This window comes from Protopterus annectens, chromosome 11.part0 (genome assembly GCF_019279795.1).
Source record: "Protopterus annectens isolate FY-2018-M chromosome 11.part0, PAN1.0, whole genome shotgun sequence".
Lineage (NCBI taxonomy): Eukaryota > Metazoa > Chordata > Ceratodontiformes > Protopteridae > Protopterus > Protopterus annectens.
In genome coordinates, this window is record NC_056745.1 from 244,671,021 (window position 1) to 244,686,145 (window position 15,125).

At 39.3% G+C, this 15,125-nt stretch overlaps 1 protein-coding gene across 2 annotated transcripts in view; it reads left to right on the forward strand.

The window, feature by feature from the left end:
• The window catches only part of DNAI7 (dynein axonemal intermediate chain 7), a 1,345,687-nt gene that overhangs the window by 979,248 nt on the left and 351,314 nt on the right, over window positions 1-15,125 (forward strand). For both annotated transcript variants that reach the window (XM_044087675.1, XM_044087676.1), the window contains exon 10: window positions 7,208-7,371. In XM_044087675.1, coding sequence (XP_043943610.1) covers window positions 7,208-7,371 — 164 coding nt within the window. The remainder of the gene's footprint in view (window positions 1-7,207; window positions 7,372-15,125) is intronic.

Below are 15,125 nucleotides of genomic sequence, written 5' to 3' on the forward strand. Positions count from 1 at the left end.
TATGGCTCCTTGTTTGCAGTCATCTGTGAACTTCATTCACCAAAGACTTTCTGTGTTAGCCTGTACTTCAGAGAAGCAGATACAAAACAGGAGAGGATCCAGGACTGAACCCTGTGGTACTCCACTTGTCACTGGTCTGAAGTCGGATTTGGAGTCTGCTACTTTCACAGTGTGGGTTCTGTCACTGAACCAATTGGTAATCCATCTTGTGACATAGGCATTTATACCTAGTTTAGTGAGTTTATCTATAATTCCAGAATGGAGGATGGTGTCGAAAGCATTGGAAAGATCAAGATAGGCTGTGTAAACTACCTTACCCTCGTCTACGGCTTTGGTGACTGCTTCAAAGAAGTCTATCAGGTTTAGGAGACATGATCTGCCTTTTACAAACCCGAACTGGGTGAGGTCCAGAGTTTGGAGATTACCAATGTCTTTATCAGTTTCATGATGATACGTTCCATGGCCTTGCAGACCAGGCTCGTCAGGCTAATGGGACGGTAGTTCCCAGGGTCCGTGGTGGCTCCCCCCTTGTGGAGTGGGATAACTGTTGCTGTGCACCATTCAGCGGGCACAAAGCCTGAGGTGAGACTATGATTGAACATGGTACTTAGGTGGGGTGCCAATTCATTCTGTAGTTCGTGTAGAATGCAGCCTGGAATGTTGTCTAGTCCCATGGATGCTGTGTTCTTGGCTTTGGAGAGTGTGTTTTGTACCTGTGCAGCCGTGATTACAGGAACTTTGCATTCTTCCGGTATAGAGATGGGCTCTTGAGGGGGTGAGTGGGGGGTAAAGTTAGCACTGAATCTGTCTGCCAGGATGTTGACAATATCAGTTGGGTCTGTATATTTAGTGCCCTTGTGCTGTAACTCAGAGCAGATCTGAGTGTTGCCATTGAGATTCTTGACATAGCTATAGAATGCTTTGTGGCTGTCTTTAGAATCAGTGGCGATTTTGTTTTCATAACTAGCTTTGGAGGATTTTATCAGGGATCGCAGCTTCTTACTGAGGCTGACCAGGGAGCTCCTCCACTCATGAGATTTTGCTCTCTTTTGCAACAGGTTCTTCCTTCTGTTGTACAGTTAGTGTATGGCAGTGGACCACCAGACTGGCTTCCTTTTTTTGGAGGATAGCATCTTGGTTCTGTTTGGGATAGCACAATCCATGCACTCGTGTAAGTGCTTATAAAGTGCAGTTGTGTAGGATTCAGTAGTCGTAACTGTATTGTCCATCTACATGGGTGTCATGAAGTTCACCACTTCTGTCTTAAGAAGCATGAAGATGGCTTAGGAGAAATTTTTTTACCATGGTTTCCTTAATGGGGGGTGGGGGCAGGATGTGGATATCTAGGGTAATTAGCTTATGGTCGGATCAGACCAATGAGGTGTTGACTTCAGGAGTGGAACACCAGTCACTCATGTTGGTAATGACTAAGATCTAGGATATTGTTGCCCCTGGTGAGGGTGTGGATAAGTTGATCTAGGGCATTGGAGTTTTTGAATTCCAGAAAGCGTTGAGCGAAGGAGTTGGTACATGAGTAGCTTTCCCAGTTAATGGTGGGGTAGTTGAAATCGCCCATTATTAGGGTGTTTGGTTGACCCCTAATATTTTCCAGTACATCAAGAAAAGAGGAGTGGGAATCCTGGGGCATGGTGGGGGATCCGTAGCAAGCTACAATTTGGATTGCAGTTTTTCCCAGAGTTAGTTGCACTTGGATAATCTCGGCTGCATTATGCTGAGCAACTAGCCTGGAGGTGTGGATATCCTTAATGAATATGGGCACACCTCTGCTTTTGGTGTTCCGGTCCAGGTTACATGGCCGAAAAGTGTGGTATGAGTTACAGCCTTGTAGTGCAGGGGTGCTCTTTGGAGCCTTGAACCAGGTCTCAGTCACTGCACAGATATCTATGTTCTCCATTTTAAGGAGTGCCTCAAGTGAGTGCATTTTGAGATTTAGACTTCTAGCATTGAGTAGCATCACCCTCAGTTTTTGCTTACCTGTTTCTGTTATGGTGGTGAATTTGCCATTTGAACCTTGCCTAAAAAAGGCACTATGGGGCGGCTAGAACCTTAGCCAGTATCCAGAATCCCAGGGATGGCAGGTGCAGGCCATCTCTGGCAAAGCATCATGGTCTGTCGACCATGTCATCCCAGGCAGACAGATACTGGATCCGTTTAGAATGACACCAGAAGCTTAGCCAATTGGTGAAGTCATTCATTTTGTTCTTGTACTGCGATATCATTCTGAGTGATGGCAGAATGCTACTCAGGGCTAGGATCATACCTGCCTGTGCTACAAGATCGGAGAGCTCTTCCATGTCTCTTTTTATGTAGTCCAGGGAGGTATGTCTCAGGTCGTTCACACCAACATGGACAATGGCAGAGTCATATTTGTACTTGTTGTGGAGTGACCTGAGTGCGTGGGTTATGTGGCGGATCCTGGCACCCGACAGGCAGCTGACAGTAACCTTTTTCTTGTTTAACCTGGTGAGTGGGACATCAGTGTGCCTGACTATAGAGTCACCTATGACTAGTGTGTTGTGTACGTTGTTTTGCTTTATTGGCTGTGGTTGAGTGGCACACTGAGTCTGCGGGCTGTGTGTCATTTGGGTTGTGTTGGGGGGTGGAGGTTGTTTGCATTTCTGCTTTGGATGTCTCTGTTGCTTGAGCAGATTATTATTGAGAGCCTCCGCAAATGTTTTTATGTTTCTATGTGTGGATTTTGGTGGTATAGATTTAGTGAGACTATGTGATGAGTGTGGTGTGGTGCAAGCGTTTACCTTCTCCTCTTGACTGTCAAGTTCAGTCTTGGTTGGAGAGAGCTTTACCTCCAGTTTGGCTAGATAAGTACATCTCTCACAGATTGTAGTGTTGCGTGGTAGGAGGAGAGGGTTGTCTGTGTACATGAGACAATTTCTGCATTGCCCCAAGATGCCCAGATTCATCAGATAGACAGGAGAGAACACTGGGAGCTGACCCTTGGACATGCCTGAATAAAAAACTATTTTCCTCTAGATAAGTGAGGAAAGTGAGTACAAGAGCTGTTTTTCTCTAAGCAAGTGAGGAAAGTAAGTCTCAAAACTGTTTTCCTCTAGGTAATGAGGAAGGTTGGGTGCTGTAGTAATTAGTAGGTTATTTAGTGCTTACAATAATTTCTGAACAAGTGCTGATCACGAATAAGCAAATTCAAGTGCTAAAACTAAGAGTATGTATCTGGACTAAACTAGTTACAGGAAAGAGGGGAAACAAGTGCAAATGCGGGCTTTTAAATCAGAAAGTTGAGAGAGATGGAAAAACTGCCCAAATGGCCAATAACTACAATTTCTGGGCTAGAACCACTCCTTATGTGGTAGATAGGTTACCTATTGCTTACCACTCCCACTGATAAGCTAGAAGGCTTCCCTCCAGCACAGAAAGCTTGGAGGGCTCAGAAGCTTACATACAGCGCTGGATACGGCAAATCTGATTCTGGACTACACTAGTTACAAGAAAGATAGGAAACAGACTTAGATTTTTTTTTTTATACAGAAAAGTAGATAAAACAGCAGTAAAAACAATTCAAATGCAGTGCAAGCTAGCACATTTGAGTACCTAGCAATGTTAGACCCAACAGTTTAAAAAAATGCAATTAAATTAAAAATGACTAAAAACAAGTGCAGAAGGAGTCTGTTATGTACAATGAGGTAAAGAGATGGGACTGGGGGGAGTGTCCCAGATCAAATCTACAGTGGTGGCGGGCAACTGCAAAAGCCTCCAAATTTAAACAACAAGACAGGAATAGGTAGGGGAAAAACAACACCTTCAGCAGAGATCTGAAAAAGTATACAGTGAAGCAAAAATAACAGTGAACAACTCTGAAGTCAGTCAGCAATGATATAAAATTAGCAGGAGGTGTGGTGAGCAGGGAGGCTTTGACCCTCTGCAAAAAACAATGTTTTTGTTTGCCTTTTTTTGTTTAATTTTGCATGTTCCAAGGTTATTGCTCAGTGCATGTATAGTAGCATGTTAGCATTTACAATTTCAGCTGTTTAGGGTTAATTCATTGTTTTAGATGTGTGTGTGTGTGTGTGTGTGTGTGTGTGTGTGTGTGTGTGTGTGTGTGTGTGTGTGTGTGTGTGTGTGTGTGTGTGTGTATCTACTGTACAACTTGAAATTTTAAAATTGTGAAATTTAAATTACCAAGACAACAATCCCGAATGCTTATAAAACTGAAAACACCGACGTTCATAACATCAAAATTGAATTTACAGATGTTACATATATGTCCCCCACGAGTGCAGTATTTTAAGCAAAGTAAATGTATATATATCTTCTTAATGGAAAAGTTTCTTCTTCATTTATTTAATACAATTTCTGTACAGTGGAATGTGAATTAAACTTCCATAAATTGACATGTAATAAACATACGCTACATTTTCAAAATTCATTCGTACTGTAGTTAGACTTGTTCTGCAACACCATTCAGACTAAGTATGCTAAAGCAATAGTTTCCATTTTTAGGAGAAGATGAACAACCTTATATTTATATTTACAAGCCCAGTATTTCTTAAGTTATACACTATTCTCCAGTGATAAATACATCAGTCAATTACGAACACTTGTTTGCCTTTTTCCTGATACTATTGTTGAGTAAACATTGCCGATAGTGCCTGGAACATAATACGTAATGTCCGTCATGTTTAAATAGGTATGTAATACAAACATTTAAAGGGATGTGTGTGTATTTATAAAGAATTTAGTAATAATTCATTTGCTAGTTTTTGATTTTATAACCATCAGTGTTTCAAACTTTCAGTGTTCCAAGTATTTGGGATTGTCGTCTCGGTTATTTAAGTTTCACGATTTTAGAATTCTGAGCTTGTAAAAGATCCATGTACAGATACACACACACACACACACACACACACACACACACACACACATAGATATACATGTACATATACATATTTAATATATGTAGCAATTAATCAAAGTCCAAGAGTTTATAAAATGTATGCAGTTTTATTAAACAAATAAAGGAGACAGCAGTAGTAGTGCAGATGTTTTGTAACTTAAATGACTACAACAAAATAAATGGTTTCCTGAACTGATGACAAAAGAAAACAGACTGCCTAGTTTATAGTACCTTTCTTTTGCATTAGAGTCCAGGACCCCCACAACGTAAGGCAACAGTCACTTTGCAATAATAGTCCAATAGCACTTCTCCTTAAGCTCCTTTGGATGCCTGTTTTGAAAGAAGATACCCAGGTCTTCTCAGGTATAATCCACAGAGACTCGTTTTACTGTGGCATACTACACAGAAAACAATATTCCAGTCACACAGCCTCCGCCCACAAGACACCCACTTCTTTGATTTCCTAGGACTGCATTCCTCTCTTTTAAACACCTCAAATCAAGTGTTGTTAATTAGATAACTGAGTAATATAGCATACAACTCTGAAGATTCTATCAAGTGCTTAAACAACTTGTCTATTTACACACTGCAGTTAAACAGTGTTTTCAACCAAAACACATAGAAAAAAAATATTTGTTCAATACTTGTCCTATTGATATACTTTGTACACCATTTAGACACAGTTCTTTTGAGAACCTCCCCTCCCCCAGTTTCTCTCTTTCTCTGTATGTGTGTTTGTGTGTGTATATATATATATATATATATATATATATATCTATAAATATATATATATATATATATATATGTGTGTGTGTATGTATGTATATGTAAAATATTATACTTAAAGACATACATACACATTATTTACCTTTGTTCACCAGGAATATCTAATTTCTAACATAACAAAGATCGTAAGTCCATTTTCAGTGGAGTCTCAGAGAGAAGAGTTACAGATTTCCTGACATTACTGTCACATAATACAGTACAAAATAGATATAGAAGAAAAAAAATGAAACAGTGATAAGGCAAAGCAATTTTGCAAATATTATGGCTAGTTGTTCTTGTTTGTCTTTCGGCTTTTCCCAGTAAGGGGTCGCCACAGCGGAACTCCGGTCCGCTAATGATTAGCAGTAGACTTTTTTTACGAAATGCCGAGGTGCCAGCTCGACGCCCAGCCTTCAATGAAGGCTCGCCCATTTATGCACACATGTCTTTCGAACGCTACCCAACCGCGGGGAGGACATGCAGACTCCGCACAGAAGGCACTCCCAAGCCAAGCCGAGAATCAAACGGGAGAACCTCTTGCTGTGAGGTAACAATGCTACCGCCGTACCACCGCAGCATAGTGGTCTGGTTAGAAGAAAAACATATATATACTAGAGTATAAGGTGCATGCAAATGAGATAGTAAAAATTAAATATGCTAACCTTGAGACAATAAGAGAAAAGAGATATTAAATATAAATAAAAAAGTAAATGCCCATAGCATTCAGTTAAATATGTAGCACTGAAAAGAATGAGGTATAGTAAAAATCATTTTTCAAAGTGATACAGTATTTAGTATTGATGTCTAGCAGCTATCGGTTCTTCGGTTCATTTCTTGGCTGGAGTACCTTCATTGTAGAGTTTGCATACCCTCCCTTTGTAAGATTTTGCTGGGTAATCAAGTCTCCCCAGACATGACATGATATGTAGTGAATTGGCAATCCAGTTTTCCCATAAGTGTGCTTGCGTAAGTGAGTCTGTCTCTGTAGCCCAAGACAGAATGGCATCTTGTCTGGGATTAATTTCCTGCTTCATGCCTACTAAGTGCCTAGATATGTTCTGGCTTCCCTGTGGCTGAATTAGACAAAATGAGTAGTCAGAAAATGAAATGAACACTTTGCTGCTCATGTAGCTCCACAGTTATTGGTATATAGAATATAAATTAAGCTGATTTTGCTTAGCAGTTGTGCACACACATATGCGAGGAATGAAAGATTGAATGAACTTAGTATGTGATTCAAAAAAAAGAGAAGGAGAGTTATGTTAGATCTGTTGTAAAAAAATGCAAGTACAAGGGGATACAGTTGATACAGAATGAGGATATGGATGGCCTGGTAATATGATTACATTTTCTCACAGTACTGAAAAAACGCTGTATAGTCTCCTGGGCTGGGTATAAATAAATAATTTAAAAATCAAGCAGCTTATATGTTGGTGCCTATCCATTTTGTAGAAATGACAAAATTACCCTAAACTAAAGATCTTACTTTCATTTTTTTACTCTGTGCCTTCAACAAATTATGAATTTTTTGCCTGTTGCCTTTTCTTTTAGTTCAATCTACACCAGTTCTGTTGCTGAAAGAACCAGAAGAAGAGGTTTTGGATTTAGACACAGTTGACTTATGTCAGTTCAAGCCACTTGGTGGAGTATATAATTTTGATGTTCTAAAGCTTCCCCCTCAGCCAAAACAAATAAACAGATGGACTATGGTACAGGTAATATTAAGGGTGTGATATGTTCACTGTATTTTTCATTAAATTTGTTTTGCTAAATAAAATCAGCTTGATACACATGCTGTAAACTAGTAAAAGTAGATTTTTTTTTACTTATTGCCTTTCATTTTAAGTAAAGGAAATGCATTTATTTATTTATTTAGTTGTTGACCAGGTTAGTCCCACTAGGCCAGTAGCCAATTTTCAGTGAAGACCTGTGGTATTCATGCTAACTAGGGGAAAATTTGGCCAAGGCACCAGGGAATTTCCCCCTACTCATTTGTATAAGTGCCATGGGATCTTATCATCTATCTAAGGTGCCACTAACTCGGGCAGATGGGGTCATAGTTTAGCCTCTTATCCAAAGTACACTGCAATTAGGAACACACCCCCCCCATGTTGAACTGAAGTGTCAGTATTGAAAATTAATCCAGCCGCCTGGTGTGGGAACTGAACCCCACAACTTTCTGATTTTCCAGCACGAAATCCAAGAAAGTGTTGACCCTTTCCTCTGTGGTTCATGAGGTTGACCAATGCACTGAAAAACTGCCACCCCTTGAAATAAGCTCCAATACCATGTCCCTCGACTGCATCTGTAAATGACTGCAAAGCATCTGACACTACCCAAATATTTTACCAGAAGGACATCTCTTGAAAATTGAAAAAGAAAAATTGTCCAGAAACAAAAATGTGATTTCACCGATTCAGCACCCTAACCGTAATCTGCATCTGACATATTCTAGATAACAAATTGTCTAGGAATCTAATGACCACTCTTCTCTGAGTAAGTGCCCTGTTTGTGAAATTAAGGAGCCCCAAATGCTACATCACTGTCCTAAATCGGGTTTCTTAGCTGACAGAAACTCTGTATGTGGTACCATAAAGTGAATTAAATTTGGCTTGCAGCAGTCATAATTAGGAGGCTCCTGCATCCAGTAATAGATCCAGACAGTCCAAAGATCTGACTGCACCATCCAGTTTAGCATGCTCCATTTGAATGCTCAATTTCTGGCACATCTGTGCCAGCCTAGCCAGGTTTTGCCATGTCACTTGCTCCCATTCCCCATGATCAAAAATAACCAGCTAATGTACTGTCTTCTACATGGGCGCTCTCTTTTGCCAGCACCAAAGTAAAACTGTGCTCAGTTTTCAAAAGTGATGCATGCCAGGGCACAACCCATGTGTATGGCCATATAAAAAATAAAACAATCGCCAATGTGCATGCTAAGGAATGGCCAATCTTGCTCCTGAATTGAGAGCAAGTGAAAGGTCAATTTGATATCCTGCTTAGTGAGCCAAGGGTCTTAAAACTTTTGTATTATCTATGTCCCATGGTTTAGGGAAGAATGTTATACTTTAGTCTCACTCTTGCTGATGCAATCATTCATGGCCAACCCTTCCAGAAATGTGAGGTGATAAAGCAAAATTCACTTTTTTGTCTACTTTATCACCCAGTCCAGTGGGAAAATTCTAAGCAGTACAACATGGAGTGACTATAAAGGATCAACCAGCTATTCTGCCCTTTTGAATTTCCTTGTCTAACAGTTCTTAGACCTTTCCCACTTTGCCTTGAACAAACTGTAAATTCTTACAAAAAGAGATTCTTCTGCTGTGCCAGAGAAACTAAAAGGAACAGACTATTAATTTTATGAAGGCACAAATAAGCAACTGGACTGGTATTCAACAGCAGGAATTATTAATTAAAAGGGGACACTGTGTGTATGCTCCAAACCTGGCCATCAGAAAGCAGCCAAGACCTGTATTAGTAAAGATGAAAACCTATCAGCACAAAGAGTTGATCCTGACAAAACTGGCAAAAGGACAAAGTATTAAAAATTGGAGACAGTAGAGTGTTTGTGGGAAATGATTATTCACTGTATGCCAGCCAGAAGAGAAACACATTTACTCCAGCAGTCAGGGAAAGTCTCCAGAATATTTTTTTTCCTGGATGATCAAAATTATTTTTAAGTGGAAAAGGCTCAGAATGAAATACAAATGTTTGTCCAACAAAAGTGAGCCATCAAGCAGAAGGGGAGTCTGCTTCTCATTCTTTTAATAATAAAGCACATATAGAGACTTTGCCAGTGAAACAATGTTCCACTCTTCCATAGAAAAATGCTTGAGGGACAGAGAAAAGCACAGTAGTTGACTAGAAGAATCAGGAGTTCCTTGGAATTGAACTGGACTCTGGATTTGGGAAATGGAGATGAACAGAAAGAAGACCAACATTATGGAAATTAGTAAATAAATGTGAGAATGCAAAGCATCAATTGAATTTGTGAAATACAGCTGTATCAAAAGTGGAAAAAGTGGGCAATTTTGGGCTTTGTTAAACTTGGGTAACTGAAAGGCATTTGCCTCACTTAATGTCATTAAACTGTGGAAGGACACTGAGGGAAGAGGAACGAAAAAGGTGAATATCTGGGATAAGACTCTTGGCTTAATCTAAAAACAGGTTTTAAGTGGAAACAAGTAAATAAGACAACACCAAATATAATGAAAAGTTTTAGTTGTAACATTAAATGTTTCATCTTATCTTTAGAAGCCTGCAGCTGAGGACTACATTTTTTTCTCTTATATCTCCAAGGAGACAAGCTGAGAATAGGGCAATAACAAGCCAGAAAACTGGTTTCTTCAAAGCTGAAAGTTAATGTTTTGTGAACATTCAAGTTGTTTTTTACATTGGAAGGGGGATAAAGATAAAAAAATAACAGGCAACAATTAGTGTAAGTAGAAGCACAGGCAATAATGTGTCTTAGCATGGATAAACTGTATTTTAGGTCAATTAAAGCCTGTGGTTGCAACTGTCTATTTCAGACAGTTTTTCCTATTGGGAGGGTTAAACTTCATTATTTAAAATTGTACATACTTTTGTGTGTTTATATAGATAAAACAAAATAAGCAGCACTCCACAAGATAAATGCCTCACTGCTTCATAAAGTAAATAGCATAAACCACACCAAATTAAGCAGCAGAGGCAACCATATACAAACATATATGCCAGTACTCACTCTGAATAAATATAGTCTTATTTATTGTGTACACTTGGTAAGCGCTTTCACTGTTCGCTTCATCAGACCATTAAAATCGCCAGAACTTAAACACTCATATTTATAAAACCTACTAACCAATAAAACTAGTCAATCAACCAATTTAAGCCTTAAAGTTATACTGTTCATATATATGACAAAATCAATAGACAATGTAGTAGAAACATCAAAAAAGCATCTATAATTAAACCAAATTGAACTCTGAATGTAAGTCATAAAACATATACATCTACGATACATAATTTCACATGGGTCTCAGCAATCCAGTAATAAATAATAAAGTCTAGCACATATTAAAAAATATATAAAAAGCATATAACACTATTCTATTTATAAGGACTAAAACATAAACACCTAAAGAACATAAATGCACTAAAATCATTTCAGTCTGATGATGGATATTCGTATAATAACTGACATGCATTCTAAAGCAAAACAGCACTGATCTAACTATAGGAGCTGAAAAAAGATATAATATATATAAAAATACAGAGGAGCCTAACAGGCTAGTCCAACTAACAACTAGCCTCCTGGATTTCAAAACAGGTCTCAATGAGGCTCTTTCATTGAGGCCACTACCTCGATCGGCTCTAATCCTTACAATACAGTTAATTTCTCTTTTTTCACTACCATTCCTTATATCACCCTCACGGGCAGTAGGTCATATAACATATATAACCATGAATCTAAAGTGATGTTCATCCTCCATGATAGAAACATTTTTCGCTAATGCATTAGTAAGCAACTGTATTCTTATTGCATAAAGATGTTCCCTTATTCTGTTTCTGAACTCCCTATTCATCTTGCCTACATAAAATGATCTGCAGGAGTCACAGACAGTCAAACATACAACATTTGCAGTTTTACAATCAGCTATAATAGGGAACTTAAATGTTTGCCCTGTATCGGGGTGCACAGATCTGCCACTAGAATCAATGTCTCCACAAAAATTGCGTTGTCCACATGGGTGGGTGCCTAAAGCACATTCTTTCTCAAAGCCATATCTATCAGTGGGTTGACATAAAATTCTTTTCAAGTTAGGTTTATTTTTTAACCTGAATTTGGTCCATCACCCACAATCTCTTTAATGTCAGGGTTGGTATTAAGTACCCCCCAATATTTATTAATGATGTCATATACTACCTTATTGTCTGTTGTAAAATGCATAGGTATCCTAGTCTCAGGGGATAAGGAAACCGTAACGTCACTTACATTATTTTGAGTGGGATGAGAGAAGTAGGGCTTGACTCTTCCCCTGTCTGAATGAGTCTTGGCCACATAGCCCTTCATTAACTTCCTCATTGTTGTAACCACTCTTCATAAACCTTTCTTTTAGATCTATTAATTCACTTTCATATCCTGGTTCTGATGCATTCAGGCAAGATGCTCGCATTCCTTGCCCTTTAACTATGTTCTCAAAACTGTAGTGGGGGTGCATGCTTCGTCTATGAAGCAAAGTGTTCCTATGACACTTCTTCCTAAAGACCCCAGTGTTAATGAGACCACTTCCTAATCTTTCTACAGATACATCAAGATATTCAATTCTGTTTAGGGACAAGGTCATCGTAAACCATAGATACTCATTCATATTATTCATTTCTTCAACAAATGTTTCTAAACTGTTTAAATACCCCTTCCAAATGAAAAAACATTGTCAACAAAACAACGATAAAAAGGGATGTACTGCTTATAGCCATCCATCAAAAACAATTAATCCTCTTCCCAGTGGGCTAAAAAGATGTTGGTGTAGCTATTGGCACATGAGGTGCCCATAGCCATGCCATCATGCTGCAAATACATCACCTGCTCAACGTGAAAAATATTATTTTCTAAGACAACTTCTAAGAACAGGCAAATTAAATCTATTTGTCTTTCATCATACTCACTGTGCCTGGTTAAATATTGCTAGATGGAAATAACACCAAATTCATTCGGAATAGCAGTAAACAAGGACTGTACATCTACTTTCACAAAAAATGCATCAGGATCCAGGTGTGAAATACTAACAAAACTGTTGAGGTCAAGTAGAAATTGTTTCGTATCTCTCAAAACAACAGACTTCAACTCTAAAATTGGTTGAAGTAATTTTTCTACATAAATGGAGAAGGGTTCAGTGCACCAATCCCTACCTGAGACAGTTGGTCTCATTGGGGGATTGACCCCATTTTTATGGATCTTGGGGGAGGCCTTGTATGGCTGGTATCATAGGATATTCTATTTCCAAAAACTTATATAACTCATCAGTTATAATATGGCTCTTGACCATATCAATTAACATACCATGAATTCTTTGCTTAAGCATGTTGACCTCTTTATAACTAATGATTCTATAATATCTATTATCACTAAGCATATGATTTATGGAATATCGATACCCTTCTTCATCCATTACCACCACTGGCCCGCTTTTATCTTATTATATGGCAACACTTTCCACATTATCTTGGAATATGAATGGTCTCACCGGTACAGCAGACAAAAAAGATGGATATTCAACAGAATGACAGGGACAAAGGAAAAGAGGAGTACTTATTTTAATTGTTAGAGGAGATGTAGAGATATAAGATGAAAAAAGATAATGGCAGATTTGTAGTAGTAAAGAGCTACTGGCAATGAATGAGAATTATACTGGCATGTATTCACTTGTACCTAAAACTACTATTATGGAGCTTAAAAATGGGAGAAATGATCAGCTTTTAGCAGGAAATCATACTTATAGGTGGGGACTGGAATTTGATTTGCAACAATGAAGATATATATCTAGGGGCCTAGAGGGGAAAATATTTGGTATGGGAGACATGAATTCAGTAGTAGGAACTCTGAGCGAATTTACATATTATGCCCCAAGGTACAATAGCTAGGCTTGACTAGACAGAAATTATATTTCACAGGAGCATGTGCATTTAATCGAGAACTTTGACAGGCATCCAATAAAGATTTCAGATCATGCACCAATAATTACTAAGATAAAAATGCAGGGTAATAAAGTAAAGGTGAGATACTGGCGCTTCCCCACCTACCTGTTAAAAAGATAGAAATTTAAGGAATGGGTAGTGGAAATTATTTGGGAGTTATTAGGGAAGATAGAAATTACTTTAGAAGTCATAGCTAGTGAATACAATGAAAGAAGAGTTTAAAAATAGGGTTGAAATAAAGGAAGAAGATATATGGTTAAGAAGTAACAAGAATTATTTAGAAGGGCTGACAAAGATTGAAGTATTACAGAATAAGGGAAATCTCAAACAACAATTTAAGATTGCTAAAGAGAAAATAAGGGAGTATGGGGATAATATACATGAGTATAAAAAGACTGCTATTAAGCAACTATTTTTTTAGAATAACTACAGAGTCACAGACTTGTGGCACAACAGCTTAGGCAACAGAAAGGGTTGATGTTAAGTTGTCTATCTCGTCTTCATTCTTGCTGGTTGGGGATCGGAGCCAATCCTCAGCTCCAACTTGGCAATCTTCAATAGCTCGAGAGCTGTTTACTGGCTCGAGGCTACCCCTTATCCCATAATGCGTAGCGATAGCTACCCAGATCTCATTTGCTGCTTCAGCTGCAAGGTGTCATTTTTCTGGCTCAGGCTCATATAAAGTTTTTTGTATAACTTTCTTCACTAGAATTCAACCCTTCTAGTATTTTATTTTTAACGATAGTCTTGTTTTATGATAGTTAGTTGTTTAGCTCATAGTATCCCTCTTGTTTCCTTGTAGAGCTTGTTTAACTTAGAGAGTTCTCCCCCACCCCTCCCCCCTACTTTTTCTTGTCAGGATAGCCGTTTAAGTTAGAGGCTTTTCCTTCTACCTTTCTCTTATAGGTTAGCCGTTTAAGTTAGAGGCTTTGCTATTCTCTAAAAAAAAAAAAAAAAAAAAAAAAAAAAAAATCAAGGATGTCAAAGGAATCCAAGGTTTATGGGTTCAGGAAGTGTGACTCATGCTGTCAGAAAATGTCTCTGACAGATGGGCACACTTCTTGCGTCTATTGTTTAGGTGCTGTGCACCTGCAGGACTCTTGTTCTATCTGCCATGCCTTTAGTCCAAGAGTCCTGCAGGAGCTTAAGAATAAGCTTATTCTTAGGGGCCTTTTAAAACCCCAGGATTCACCAGCCAAGAGCTCACAACCTGTGAAATCCCCTAAACCCACTAAGCCGTCGGCTCCAAGTTCGGAGCCATCTTCGGTTCAGGGTTTACCTTCCACGTCGGTTTCCGGCTGGCACCGACAAGACAATCTCCCCGTCGGCTCCATCGGAGCCTTCACGGAGCCACAAAAGGATAAGGTCCCCCTCACTTGAATCAGTGCATTTGGCTCCATGGTCTCCCTTACTCCAGAGCAAGTGCAGTCACCGATCCTCTCACTCCTCTCGGTCCTCTAGGCTTTCAGACCACGATGTGGAGAGAGTGGTCAGTAGGTTGCTGAAGTCGCAGGCACTAGCCAAGTTGTTGTCCAGCCCTCCTCAACAGGTATCCGCTCCGTCCACTTCTCTTGATGTTCCTCCTCTGACTCCAATGAGTTCGAAGCCGGAGTTCATTGGGGTTCGAGTAGTGGAACCGTCGGCTCCGATAACACTATCTCCTTCAGTTCCGATGTCAGCTCCGATTCCCTTGGTGGTGCCGTCCATCGAGAAATCTGGGCGCCGGGGCTCCCTCCTCAGCTCCGAGTGGCATCGGACCCTTGTCTGACTCCGTTCTCCCTCTCGGAGCTTC